Source organism: Helianthus annuus, chromosome 7 (genome assembly GCF_002127325.2).
Source record: "Helianthus annuus cultivar XRQ/B chromosome 7, HanXRQr2.0-SUNRISE, whole genome shotgun sequence".
NCBI classification, from domain to species: domain Eukaryota; kingdom Viridiplantae; phylum Streptophyta; class Magnoliopsida; order Asterales; family Asteraceae; genus Helianthus; species Helianthus annuus.
This window is the reverse complement of record NC_035439.2, coordinates 19,598,993-19,614,362: the sequence shown is the minus strand read 5'-3', so window position 1 is coordinate 19,614,362 and position 15,370 is coordinate 19,598,993. Positions and strand designations below refer to the sequence as shown.

The following is a 15,370-nucleotide window of genomic DNA, read 5'->3' as shown; positions in this document are numbered from 1 at the left end:
TCTATATTCAATTAGGCATATCACTACTTTATTTTTTGTGTTTTCTCTTTTAGTTGTTGTACTAAGTGCCAGAATTATACCGATATCATACCGAACCAAAACGATACAGATTGAATTTCCGCCGTAACACACGCTAATTCTTATAGCTTTAACAAATTAACAGGATATACCTAAACCACACCATAGATTTAAGCATTACTCTTTCTAGACATAAACCCTACCCATTCGTCATTAGTTACCCAAAAATGATTCACCCACTATGATTTTCTCCGAAATTGGAAGAATCAAACGAATCAAAAGGTGAGATCTTAATCCACTTTCATTACCAGATTCTTTACATTGATACTTCATTACACTTTCATTACCAAATTCTTTACATTGATACTTCATTACAATCAATTGAGCATTGCTTTATTCTTATTGATCACAATACAAACCCTAGTTTTACAATTTAGGATAGTGTAGTTGCATCTATTACAATAGCTTAAAAATCCTCAATTCATTCTAAGAACTCAAGAACTTCATACATATAGGAGGCCTTATTTTCGCCAATGATAGAACCGCAGCCGGTAGAATCCACAAACCCTCACCACAAATCAAACCCGAAGCCACCGATGTAGTCATTAGCTCCGCCTTCTTAGCATTAAGCTTCTTCCACAACAACACAATCAAGCTTCCAACACACATATCGATCGCAAAATACCCGCCTATTAGAAATGGTACAGCCATACATATAGGCAATGGCATCCATTTCCCTATCTTTTTTGGTAACAAATCTTTAATTATATTGATCCCAACGGCTAATGCAAAGAATCCGTAGCATAGTTGTAGACAATGCTTTGGTAAAGCTGAAAACCCTTCCACACCTATGATCGCCATGTTTCTGAAAACTATAGCGAATGGTGCTTTGTATTCGCCTTTAGGGTTACCAACGTCGAATGCTTTGGTGAATAGAGATAGAGTTAGTGGTGATACAATGCATCCGATTGCGGTTCCAATGGTTTGACTTAGAAGCATTGTTCTAGGTGAAGTTAGTGTGAGGTGACCGGTTTTTAAGTCGTGCATTAATGTGCTTGAAACGTAAAGGACTGATTTTAACACACCGCAGCCGACTAGTCCTGCGACGACTCCTTGTTGTTTTCCTGACATTGCTGCCATTAGAAAGAGCCCGATTTTGCCGTAGTTGTAGGCCATGTCCCAGTCGGTTAACCCGACTCCATAAGCGTTACAGAAGGCTAATGACGGTGCGATGATATAGGCTGCGATGATTGAGTACCATTTAACCTCTGGGAATATTAATGGTATAGTGAATGTGTTGAGGATTGTGAAGAAGGTGTATCCGATCACTGCGATCCACATGGGTATGCGTTCTTTATTGAAAACTTCGTTTTGTATTCGTTCGTCTTCTGTGGTTTCATTCTTGCTACCTACAGCTGCAAGAAGGCGATAATCTTAGGTATTAGTCACGACCGTTTGGTTAAACTACTGTTGGAAATAACTCTTTGAATTACCTAAATTAAGGTTTTCCCTTTTTAATTTTCCGTAGATGCTTGCATATGTGAAGTATAATATCTTGATAAAGTTGTAGAGTCCATCACCTAGGAGAAGAGATATTGAAATAAAGACCTGTCGATATAAAGTTAGTCCGACAAAATGAACCGCAGGAGAATGTGTGTTGGTGTGACTAGATGTGGCAAGATAGGTGGGTCAGTCGGATTGGGTAACGGGTCAAAACAGGTAAATTTTGTAAGGATGTGTTTGGTACTTAGGTTTACGTGCAAATTTTTTGTCCATTTTATTGAGAAGTTTTTAAATAATTTGTGGGACCCGTTAAAGAAAAACACAACCTTAATTGACCCGTTAATAAGTAAATGGGTCGAGGCGCCACTTCTACGTGTGATTTTTTGTCACCTTGTAACCATTGAGGCTTTCCATGCTGCTTTCCGGCACATTACTAGGAAACCATTCTCCTTTCTGCTTTTCAATAAGTGGCCACATTATACCCCATGAAATCACAGCTCCAAACAGCAATGAAAAACTCACAATGTGAGGGCAAATCATCCCAGTTCCCACATAGGTCAAACTAAAGTCAAAGTAAAATCTACACCGAAAAGAAAGCCCATAAATTAGAACCAAGAACTAGATACCATATATGAAGAATTCTTACTTTTTTTTCCATGCTTGCAAACCGAACGTTGGAAATTGGGCAAATCCGCATTCTCCTTTTCCAGTGAAGAACCACTGAAAGATTGCCCACAAGAAACTAATGGAGAAGTACTTGGAAAACCCCTTGACTTGCTTCCTATGATGTGCGAGAAATAAAACAAGCGTTAAGGTTGTTAATCGTAAACCTTTCAAACGGGTTTATGAAATATGTTATGGAAGTACTTCGCCATCATGTCTCCTTGACTATGAAATCCATTGATAAGAACGGCTGTTGCTGTGCCACTCGGGAATATCAACTTATAGTCAACAATCAAGATCTGTCGAAAAAAAAAATGGTTAACAGGTTGAAACGGGTCATTTTTTTGCTACATGTCAAGATGGGCAGGCCCAGGTTGGATTGACGATTTGACCCGCGAAGACTATTTTTCTTATAGTAGTCTAAAAGTTTTCGGTAAAGCAGTTTAGGAGCTTGTAAATAGAGTTTTCGACGACTCATAGCTATGGTTAATATTTCTTTGACCCATTGAGATGAAATTAACCCATTTATAAACGAAAGGGTCAAAAGTAACATCATTATCGCTTTTATTCAAGTTGAGAGAGAAAAACAAACAGACGATGCACCTTTCGGAGTGGAATCAATATGAAAAGACCAGCAAAACAGACTAAGAAAGAGTAGCCTATCATCCAACCGATACGAAGTTCTTTATAAGTGCCTGGAGAATTTGCTCCTCCCGCCAGCTCATACGTCTTCTTGTTCAGCGCAAGTAAATAAGACCCGAATCCACCTAAATATTCATCCCTCAACCGAAATTAGTTTAAACTTAAAAGACAGAAAAACATGTCAGAAACCAAAGATAGAGACTACAACTTCAGGGTGCTCATGAAAGGTCACATGATGGACGGGTCAGCGGGTTGGGTATAGCCCGTATAGGCGTGCAACAGATCACTTTTTTGTTACGAGTCAAAACACACTTTTTGCGCATTTTTTATGTATTTTATTAAATAATCTATGCATGAATTATGATTACAGAATCAAATATATTTCTAAATGATAAAATCAATCTTTGAATAAAGTCATTTAAAAGATTTAATGCATATAAAATAGACTTTGGGCCACTTCCAATCTGTTTGACATGTTTAAGTTAAAACACATCCCAAATCAAACCATTTGACCCGTTTAAGATAATATACAACCGAACTCAACCTAATAGGTCGAAAGTGGGACACTTCTAGTGTTCAATACTTTAATAAAACTCATATATGTAAAACAAAATTAAAGAAAAACTAAGATTGGAAGATTAAAACCTCCGATAGCGATGGTGTAACAAGCAACCGAACACGTCTGGATCATTGTGTTCTCATGCCTGGTAAAAGGAACAGTGGAAATCCCCGATTTCTGAAGTAATTTCGTCCAAGTTTTCATATACACAAAAGCAAGAAGTGCAGCCGAGACATTCAAATTCGGAAGAATCCCTGTTGTGAGACTCAACTTCATGGCTATAACCGTGTAAACGCTCCCTAAAACAATACTTGCAGCAACTCCTCTAACTGTGATCTGTTTAGTCCATGGTTGCAGTCGTTTTGAAACTTGAACGCTATCGAAATCATCGTCTTTTTTCTCTTGTTCTATCTCCTCCATGTCTCTTTCGATCTCTCCGGTTTCCTTCATTTCTGTGTTCTTCATGAATTTGTATAACAAAATGAATATATTTTTTAAATTATGAATATATTTGTATAATGCAGCAATTACTCACCTTGCAGCTTCTGTTTTCTTCAATGGAGGAAAGTATGAAGGATGGAGTGAGGTCAAAATGTGAAGTCAACTTGTTAATGTTGCATTCAAGAAACTTACATTTGTATTGAAATGTGTGTGTGTGTGAGAGAGAGAGAGAGGGAGATGAGAGAGAGTAGAGAGAGAGAGATGGCCAATGAGCAAAGGTGCAGATGAATGATGTCCTCCTTTTGGTCAATCACTAAAACCATATAACATTATAACTATACAATTATTGAGATATTGCATGCTTGTACTATAATACTCACTAATTCACCATCTGAAAGTACAATCATTGACTTCTTTTTTATTAAATTGTGTTGTGTCTTTGGAGAAATTAATAATCATTCATAAGATCCAAATTGTATTTCTAATTATTTATGGTTGTAATATGATTGGCTATATTGGTCAATGATACAGCTTCTTCATGTGAGCGCATTCTTTACTGTATTTGGGGTTAAACTTGAGCTATTTTAATTTTTAAAGTAAATAATGAAGATATAGTTGTGCATTAGTTAATTGAAGTCAACGGAATATAGAATGGAGGTAAACTGAGAAGTTGTATGTACAAATTTTAACTTATTACATATATGATATAATGATTTAATCCATTTTAAATTTCGTAACTTCAGTTTCTATTGGAAATGGATTTGAAATGACCATATTAGTTTAATGAAGAAATACAAAGTTATATAAACTCACGTATTAGCAGTGTTAAAAGAGGTCGCGTTTTTGGGCTGACGGATTGAATCCAACAACGAACCAACACATGACTCAACCTAAAAATTGTGCAAGTCGTATTAACCTGAACAGAACATGACTTTTCACGTATTGACACATATAACATCTGATTAACCCGGAATTGAATTTTATTTATTTGGTTTCATTTGCATATTGATAGTCTAAAATTAAAGTTTAAAATAAAAATACATGTGTATGAAGTAAATCATAATGCTATTTATATTTTGAGTTTTGACTTTTGGCATAAAAAAATCCTTTAATGCATGAAAAAAAAGTAAAAAAAATAAATGATTTAAACAACTTAACCCGAAAACATTTAGGTCCACATGAACACATTCTGTTTATCTAAACATGTTTTAAGGGTTTGACTTGAAATTGCGTTTAGAACCCAAGCCCGTAAATGTTGTTTTAGATTTTTGTAGAACGTAGCAAATGTTGATTTTTTAGGTTTAGAAAATAATGGCTTAAGGTATAACAAAAGTTGTCTGCTGCTTAATGCCTTAAGACGACTACTAGATTCTTAGACCACCCGTAGTGGGGCGTTTTTTTAAAAAAAAAATCCAAAAAAAAAACGGCTGATAACGCCCCTCCCCCATTACGCTAGGCGTTTTGGGGCGTTTTTTTCGAAAAAAAAATGGATCTGGCGTGTTTATTAAAACGCCAAAATGGGATTGTGATGGGTTGACTTTGGTTTGACTGGCCAATGAGAGAAAAGATTGGTTTTTTTTTTTTTGTTAATGATTGGAAGGGCATTATTTGGGCATTATTCCCACTACGCCACTTTTGCAATAACGCCCCATGCTGACTGGGATGACACGTGTCGAATAATGCCCCATGGTGGGGGCATTATTTTGATTTACCACTACACATGGTTTGACAACAATTGCGCCCACATCATTTAATAGAATCTTGTGTGTAGGGTTTGAAAGGGTATGACCCCAAATCCTACGCAGGGTATTTTAAGACATGCGCGTAAAGGATAGGGTCGCCTACTAACATAAAGATATATTCTGCCATCATTGTGGAAGTTGTGGTCAAGGTCTGGAATAGTGGATGACAGGTTGCGTTATAAACAGCAATATACTCTGCCATCATTGTGGAAGTTGTGGTCAACTGTTGTTTATGACTCTTCCAAGAGATAGGGCCGCCTGCTAACATAAAGATATAGCCCGAAGTGGATTTCTTGTTATCTTTGCATTTGGCAAAGTCAGAATCAGAATAGCCTACCACTTCTAAATGATCACTTCTTCTATAAGTCACTTTATAGTCTTTCGTCTCTTATAGATATCGAAGTACCTTCTTAGCTGCTTTCCAGTGATCTAGGCCAGGATTAGTCTGATAACGGCCTAGCATTCCAGCAATATAAGCGATATCTGGGCGAGTACAGACTTGAGCATACATCAAGCTCCCGACTACTGACGCGTAAGGTATCTGGCTCATTTGCTCCTTCTCAACCTCTGTTGTCGGACACTGGAATGAACCGAAAACATCTCCTTTAACTACTGGAGCGACGGAGGATTTGCACTGTTGCATGTTATACCGTGTAAGAACACGATCTATGTAAGCCTTTTGAGACAATCCTAAGATCCCTTTGTGTCTATCTCGGTGAATTTCGATGCCAATGACGTAAGAAGCATCTCCGAGATCCTTCATGTCGAAGTTATGCGAGAGTAACCGCTTCGACTCATGCAACATGTCTAAACTATTACTTGCCAATAGAATATCATCTACGTAAAGGACAAGTATAGTAAAGTTGCTCCCACTCATCTTGAGGTAGGTGCATTGATCCACTTGATTCTTCACAAAACCTTGTTTCTTCATGACTTCATCAAACTTGAGGTACCACTGACGTGATGCTTGTTTTAACCCGTAAATGGATTTCTTCAACTTACAGACTAGATGCTCCTGACCTTCAGGTTTAAAGCCTTCAGGTTGTTTCATGTAAACATCTTCGTCCAAGTCTCCGTTAAGGAAAGCGGTTTTAACGTCCATCTGATGTAACTCTAAATCAAAATGAGCTACTAGGGCCATGACGATCCTTAATGAATTTTTACGAGAGACAGGTGAAAATGTCTCTTGATAATCAATTCCTTCTTTCTGAGTGTAGCCCTTTGCAACCAATCTCGCTTTGTAGCGTTCAACATTCCCATTCGGGTCCAGTTTTGTTTTGAACACCCATTTACATCCTACGGGTTTGACACCGTTGGGTAATTCTACCAAATCCCAAACGTCATTTTTCTTCATGGATTCAAGCTCTTCAATCATTGCTTTATTCCATTCAGAAGACTGATCACTGCAAATGGCTTCATTGTAAGAGATAGGATCATTGAGCTTTCCGGGATCCATTTCAGTCAGGTAGGTAACATAATCATCCCAATTAGTAGGCCTTCTTTGCCTAGATGACCTCCTGAGTGGATTATCGGGTTCAGCGTTGTCTTGGTTTTGAGCGTTTGATGTGCCTTCTCATGAGGTATAATGGGTTCTGATTGTAGAGGTGAATTTGGAGTTGCTGCAGTAGCTTCAGGTGCAGTAGTTGCATTGGGTACAAGAGGAGTAATCGGAGTAATGGTAAGCGACGAGTCTCTCCCCCTGCGTCTTGTACTTCTTGCAATTCTTCGTAAGGGTTGGTACTACTCCCACTGACCTTGAAATCCTCCAGGAACGCAGCACGCTTGGTTTCAACAATACGGGTGACATGGGAAGGACAATAAAAACGGTAACCCTTTGAATTATCAGGATACCCGATAAAGAAACAGGTAACTGTTTTAGGGTCAAGTTTCCTTAGGAAAGGATTGTAAAGTTTTGCTTCAGCAATGCAGCCCCATACTTTCATATATTTAAGACTTGGTTTCATTCCTGTCCAAAGTTCATAAGGAGTTTTAGGGACAGACTTAGAAGGAACTCTATTGAGTATATGAACAGCTGCTTTTAACGCTTCAGTCCAGAGGAATAATGGTAAATTAGTGTTGGCTAACATACTGCGCACCATGTTCATAAGGGTACGGTTTCTTCTTTCAGCGACACCGTTCTGCTGAGGTGTACCAGGCATGGTGTATTGGTTCACAATCCCCTGGCCCTTACAAAACTCATAAAATGGACCAGGAGCTTGACCCACATCAGTATGTCTTCCATAATATTCACCGCCTGTATCTGATCTCACAACTTTAATCTGACGATCTAATTGCTTTTCAACTTCAGCCTTATAATCTTTAAAAGTTGTTAGAGATTCAGATTTCTCCTTAATAAAATACAAGTACATGTAACGTGAATAATCATCAATGAAGGTGATGAATGAAGTATGTCCTATTATGCCAGCGATTTGGTAGGGACCACTAATATCAGTATGAATGAGTTCTAATAAATTAGAGCTCCTAGTGGCACCTTTCTTATTTGCTAATGTCATTTTACCTTTAAGACATTTGACACATGTTCCAAAATCAGAGAAATCGAAAGGAGGTAAGACTTCATCCTTTACAAGACGATTTAATCGTTCTTTTGAGATGTGGCCTAGACGCTGATGCCATAACATGGATGAAGTCTCTAAGTCTCGTTTCTCTTTCATCTTTGTGAGTGATTCATTAATGTTATATGACAACAAAGATTTGGAAAAGCCATCATCTAGTTCTAATCTATAGAGACCACCATCCAGAACACCAGTACCATAAAGAACAGAATCATAGAGGATAGAGAGTTTGCGATGACCATGGGAAACAATAAAACCGTCCATGTCTAACTTTGGTCCTGATACAAGGTTCCGAGTTACCTCAGGAACATATAAGGTATCATAAAGTTTAATACATAAACCAGTTTTCATAACTAATTGTAATGTTCCAATGGCCTTCACTTCTAATTCTCGATCATCCCCAACCTTAAGCGTTCTTTGGTTTCTTTCCAGCTTCCGGATTGAAAGGAATCCCTGAGTTGAATTGGTAACATGAACCATAGAACCAGAATCAAACCACCAAGAATTAGCAGGAACACTTAAATTATAGGACACAAGTATCATAAAATAATCGTTACCTTTCTTAGCCAGCCACTCCTTAAAATCAGGGCATTCCTTCTGCATATGTCCTGTCTTTTTACAGAACTTGCAGCGGATTCTGCCTAAGGGGTTCTTAGAGCTGGAGGGTGCACTTGCATTAGGATTAGGCCTTTGGACTTTTGAAGCATCCTTCCTCTGATGATTGTTCTTCCTCTTCTTAGAGTTGGAGGTAGTGAAGTTTGCAACATCAATAGGGCGATCCATCCTCATACGCTCTTCCTCCTGTACGCACATAGCGACCAGCTCACTCATCGTCCACTTGTCCTTCTGAGTGTTGTAATTGATCTTGAATGCTTCAAAGGATGAAGGAAGCGAAGTGATGATAAAATGAACAAGGAAACCATCACTGATCTCCATTTCCAGCCCATTCAGCTTATTGGCCATGTCATTCATCATCATGATGTGCTCGCGGATGCCGCTCCTCCCATCATACTTAGTTGTCACCAGCTTGAGGATAAGGGTACTAGCGTGTGCTTTAGACGTCCCTTTGAACTGCGCCCCCACATGTTCCAAGTAGGTTTTAGCATCTTCAGAATCAGGAATGGCTCCTCTGATTGCATTACTGATGGACTGCTTCATGAACATGAGAGACATGCGGTTACACCTAGTCCATTTTTCATGAACTATCTGCTCAGCAGCAGTACTTTGAGTGGTAAGGCCCGCTGGCTTATTCTCTCTTAGAGCATAATCAAAGTCCAGCAATCCAAGTGTAAGCATGAGGGCATCCTTCCATGTAGCAAAGTTATCACCAGTCAAAGGTGGAATCCCCTGATTTGGTGCTGATAGTGGAAATAAGATGAGCAAGTTATGATACTTAGGAAGAAGTTCTAGTGTGATCTAAGGGCATGTAATACTAAGGCAGGCATAAATAATGACCATTTTACATTATGAAGCTGTGATATTGCCTATTACTAACATCAAAATAATAGACTTAGTTAAAATTCTACTTAAACGAAAACAAATCAGCTTTGGCCAGAAGTGCAATCATTTAAGCATGTGTGCAAAATGATTGTAACAAATCAGCTTTGGCCAGAAATTGAGACAATCACTTTAGTTATGCACTTGTTAAGTATGCCATCTATGAAGGAATTAAATCAGCTTTGGCCAGATATTAAGACATTCATGTTTACGATGCACACTTAACATAGCTTTTGTAATACCTGAACGATAAGTAGACGTATCAAGTCAGCTTTGGCCAGAAATGATACATCAAAAACTCATTCAAGTTAAGCCATTTTAGTTTTGTAAAACATTATCTGATTCTGATTAATTAACTAAGTAATTACAAGACCAATTATTTAATAGCAAACCACCCGTTAGCGCGGATCAAACTAATTTTAGTGCCAAATTTTAGTTCACATTAACTGCCAAATTTTATGAACACTCATGATTTCGGATGAATCATGTCTTGGATTCATCCGAAATGACTAATTTCGAATCATTTCGGACTATCCGAAATGGATGATTTCGAATGATTTCGGATGTGTCCAAGGCACTAATTTCGAGTCATTTCGGATGATGATACTTAGTCCGAGATTCATTCGAAATGGCCAGTTCTTGATGATCCGTGATGGATTTCGGATGATTTCGGATGGTAATGCTTAGTCCGAGATTCATCCGAAATGGGCAGTTGCTGATCCGTAATGGGCGAACAATGTTCATCCGGAATGATCAGACGGTTGCTGATCCGTAATGGGCGAACAATCTTCATCCGGAATGATCATCCGTAATGATCATCCGTAATGTGTTCTTCAAGCTGTTACATCTGTTAATGTGAAAACATAACAGAAAATTCAAAATCTTAGGAATTGTGATAGAGTTTCCTATTTTATCATTGATCTAATTTTATCAGAAAATTTCGAAAATCATAATCTGTTTATCCTATTAACAGATTTCGAAACCTTATTAGATAAAATTAGATCAAAATTAGGAAAACATTCCACAATTAAAATCATATTCCAAATCATAAAGGAAATTTCGAATTTTAACTAAGAACATGATAAACCCTAAAAAATAACCTTAACCCCATATCCGAAATCTGGAAATTTATCAATCATTTAATCAATTCTTGAACATTATGATTTCGGAACAGTAATATTGGATGAAAACATATGATTCGAAACTGATCCGAGATGGAATTTCGGATGATTAAAACGATTTTAATTAGGATTTTCAATTCTGTTTTCCAGTTTTATTCCAGATTTATGGATACAAAACAGAATCGACTAATCAACATATGCTCTGATACCACATGTTGATTCAGTTCTGTTTAGACATATGGGAAAACATGAAAAACATACCTGTTACATCAGACAGTGCAGTGGAGAATCCAGTCAGAGATGATCCCATCGTGTTCGACATATGTGTCAGTGTGATCTGGTTCCTCCTTAGGGTGCTAATTGACGATGAGGACTAAGAAAACCGACAAGGGAATCGGTTATGGGAGAGGGAGGTCGATGATGATGATGATGTTATGATTAGGTTGTCTGATTAAGTGTGTAACCTTATGACCTCTACATAATTCTCCTTATATAAGCACCCAGGAGGAAACCTAATTAGTTAATAAGGGTAATATGGTCCATCAAAAATTACCAACTAATTATTTAATAGGTTATTATATATTTTGATCTATATTATGTAAATGATTATAATGGCTATAGATTAAATATTAAACATAATATATTTAATCTTACACGCAGACCCAGACCAGCGCATGCAACGCAAGTACAATACTACAGATGGCAGGGGTTGTAGCCAATCAACATGCGCCAAATCCTAACTAGACAACTCCCACAATGGACAATCGTGTAGGAGACAAGAAGTACAAAAGGACATTGACGTAGAATCAATGAGGTTGCATCGTTCAGTGCTCCATTATCTGCACCCACAGCTGGTGACACACTCGACAACAAGGACAACCATCAGGCCACGTGGCCTTAATCACTGTGCGCCAACGTCTCTATCCTCTGCAAGCGCTAACGCTCGTGTCAGAGGAGACAAACATGATATTCCTTGTCGGTGACGTCCCGCCCAAGGGCCATCAGCCCATCTAATTCTCCACACTTCGGCTATAAATACTAGCTTTCAGCCATAGGTTTAGGCATCGGCACTCTTACTCTCTTACTCTTAACAGACACTCATTTAGGGGATGTCTGGGATTCCATTTTTCCACCTCCTTGTAACTTATAACTTTTTGCAAAAATAGTTTTTTAGAAAATGATGTTTGGATAATGATTAGAAAAGAAGTTTTTGAAAAGTTAGTTATAACTTTTTTAAAAAGGAGAAAAAGAGAAAAGGAGATAGAATCCCAAACACCCCCTTATTATTCTTAGGTCGAAGGGTAGTTAGAAGCAGGGCGTAGCTTAGTGTGAAGTGGGGGGGTGCAACCGCCCTCAAATGTTTCGGTTATAAGTGTAAAATTCCCTATTTTTCGTCCGAAAATTTTAAAATTATATAAGATTGTGCCCCCAATTATTTTGCCTAAATATTTATACAATATGTAAATTGAGTCCTATGACTTTCCGCCCCTTCGAAACTTTTGGTCAAGCTCTGCCACTGGTTAGAAAGAGACCCCCCCCCCCCCCTAAACGAGTCTTATGGTGTTTCTGTTTTGCAGATCACACTCAGATCGTCACCGAGGAAAGATAACGTGTTAACTATTGACAAGACCATTTCCATAAGAATAAACCTGACATTTTAGACTTGGTTTTTATTCATGGTTTCATGGCGAATCACCTGTAAGGTAGTTATTGACTACTTTCTAGACTTAATTGTTGAATGATGTCCTCCTTTTGATCAATCACTAAAACTAAATAATTGTTGAGATATTGCATGCATGTACTATAATACTCACTAATCCACCATCTGAAAGTACAATCATTGACTTCTTTTTTATTAAATTTTGTTTTGTTTTCGGAGAAATTAATAATCATTCATAAGATCCAAATTGTATTTCTAATTAATTTTGGTTGTAATATGATTGGCTATATAGGTCAATGATACATCTTCATCATGTGAGCACATTCTTTACTGTATTTAGGGTTAAACTTGAGCTATTTTAGAGTAAAGTAGTTATCCCGCGTTGTGGCGAAATCCAGCAAATAATAATGAAAACAAACGTCATTTGAAAATAAAGCATGTTGTTTAGAAAGTCAAACCATTAGAACGATTTAGTTTATCATTGTACCGTTTTATAACCTCGTTTTAACAAAACTTATAACGAAATGTCAGGTAAAGAAATCAAACACAACTACGTACTTAAGTTTTTAGAAAAAAGTTATAAACATAACTTATTAAAAAAGTATCAAATTAATCGATAAATTAATATATGTTAAAAAAAGAAAAAAAAAACAATTATTAAAAAAGGTAAAGGAAATAAATGTTTAAAAAAAAGAAAAAAATGTTAGTAAAAGTAAATATAATAATAAATTATTATAATATATTAAATAATAAAATAATAAAATAATAAAAAAACTATATATTATTATAAAAATAAAGTTACTATTCATCGTCTCTCGAAATCAATATATATAATATATATATAATAATGAAGATACACTTGTGCATTAGTTAATTGAAATCAACAGAATACAGAATGGAGGTAAATTGAGAAGTTGTATGTACAAATATCAACTTAAAACATAAATGAGATATTACTATTCGGGTGTGGTTCATTGGTAAAGGCAAAACTTTTAAACACCTGGGTTTAGAAGAAAAGATTTAGGTTTAGGTCCTACAGACAACATGCATTAAAAGAAATTTTTTGTTCAAAAAAACATGAATGAGATATGCTTTAGTCCATTTTAAATTTGGTAACTTCGGTTTCTATTGGAAATGGACTATACATGTCTATTTTTTTAATGACAACGCTTGCACCTACTCTATTACACAAATAATCATAATTACTCTCCTTAGAAAGGTTTAACTTTAATCATAAGACCCCTCCTTTAAAAGACATATGCCTCTATCAAGTAGGCTTGCCCCACATAAATTTAAGAGTAAATTACTTTTTGAGTCCTGTGTTTTAGTGGTTTTAACCATTTGAGTCCAAAATCAAAAAGTTTAACGACCTGACTCAAATGGTTAAAGAAAATGCTTATAGGGACTCAGGTCGTTAAACTTTTTTGCTTTTGGACTCAACTAGTTAAAACCACAAAAACACAAGGACTCAAAAAGTAATTTACCCTAAATTTAATGAGGAAATACAAACAAAACTATTAAAACGCCCATAGGTAGGGGTGTTAAACGGGTTCATGGATTGAGGGATTGAATCCAACACAAATGCGCACATGACTTGACCCAAAAATTGTGCTACACATTAACTTGAACAAAATATGAGTTTTCACGTGTTGACACGAATAGGATCCGATTAACCCGGAACTTTTATTTGTATTATTTTATTAGCATATTGATAGTCTAAAATTAAAGTTTAAAATAAAAATACATGTGTAATATAAATCACGATGCTTTGAGTTTTGACTATTTGGCATATAACTAGAATTAAACCCTTCAGAGCGGTCTGGCTTAAAACCGTGTCAAATAGCATCAATGTTACACCACTGCAAGCGACCACTAGTATTTAGTCGATCTAGGATCCGTGCATTTCGACGAACCTTTCAAATGGGTAAAGATAGACGGAAAAACATTGAACCATACATGCACGTTTTTTTTTTGGGTAAAGGGTTACCCCGGTGAATTTTATAAATAACCAATAAAAAGAACATGGTGTGTTATACAAAATGTTGAGCGAAACATAAAAACTTTGAACCACATACGCACATTGTGTTGTGTTAACTCACAAAATTTAGAAGAAAATGTAAAATGAAAATTTGCGAAAGATGAAAAGTATAGGGGATTAAAATTGAAAGTAAAAAAGTTTTGAGGTTTAATTGCAAATAATGAAAAGTTTTGAGTTAAAATCGCAGAAGATGAAAATCTTTTGAGTTAGAAGTAAAATTTTTTTTTTTTTTTGAAAACCCCCAAAAGCATGAGGTTTAACACTCTTATGCACAAAAATGTTACTAATCAATAGTACGTAAATACCTATCAAGTTAAAGCTAACATAAAACATAATTTTTATTATACATGAAAAAAAAGTGAACAGTTTAAACAGCTCAACCCGAAAACACCTAGGTTGACATGAATACATCCCATTTATCTAAACGTCTTTTGAGGGTTTGACCTGAAATTGCGTTTAGAACCCAGGCCCCTAAACATTGTTTTAGATTTGTGTTGTATAATGTAACATATGTTGATTTAGGGTTATAAAATAATGATTAAGGTATAACAACCGTCGTCTGCTACTTAATGGCTTAATGCTTTAAGAAGAAGACCACTATTCTTACAGCAATTTCGGCCTCACCATTTCAATAGAATGTTGTGCATAGGGTTTCATGGCAAATCACCTCTTAGGATACAATGAAGCAGTGTATGTAAACATTGCACTTCATGATAGTAAACCGATTGAATTACAAACGGAACCCAAACACCACCCGTTTATTAAACAGGTTAGATATGAGATTTCAAAGCCAGATTATCTTCATGTGGTGTCTGTCTGGAATTACCGCCCCTACCCTTAAATCCTTAATCATACTTACGACATATGGCTGTGTTACTAAAGGAAATAGCAAAATTTCCACATTGATCAAAGA

General features: G+C 36.5%; 1 protein-coding gene across 2 annotated transcripts; it reads right to left on the bottom strand.

Annotated features, from left to right (window-relative positions):
* Nucleotides 1-361: 361 nt before the first annotated feature.
* Nucleotides 362-4,131, bottom strand: LOC110868069 (metal-nicotianamine transporter YSL3). Of its 2 annotated transcripts, none has more exons than XM_022117155.2 (8): nucleotides 3,921-4,131; nucleotides 3,472-3,844; nucleotides 2,788-2,951; nucleotides 2,389-2,483; nucleotides 2,168-2,302; nucleotides 1,912-2,101; nucleotides 1,512-1,626; nucleotides 362-1,433 (listed from the first exon to the last, which is right to left on the bottom strand). In XM_022117155.2, the coding sequence occupies exons 2-8, from the start codon at nucleotides 3,833-3,835 to the stop codon at nucleotides 505-507; spliced, it is 1,992 nt and encodes a 663-aa protein (XP_021972847.1). In that variant the 5' UTR covers nucleotides 3,836-3,844; nucleotides 3,921-4,131; the 3' UTR covers nucleotides 362-504. The 2 variants fall into 2 exon arrangements, with proteins under 2 accessions (XP_021972847.1, XP_021972849.1); XM_022117157.2 differs by having other exon boundaries at nucleotides 3,472-3,837; nucleotides 3,921-4,130.
* Nucleotides 4,132-15,370: the final 11,239 nt, after the last annotated feature.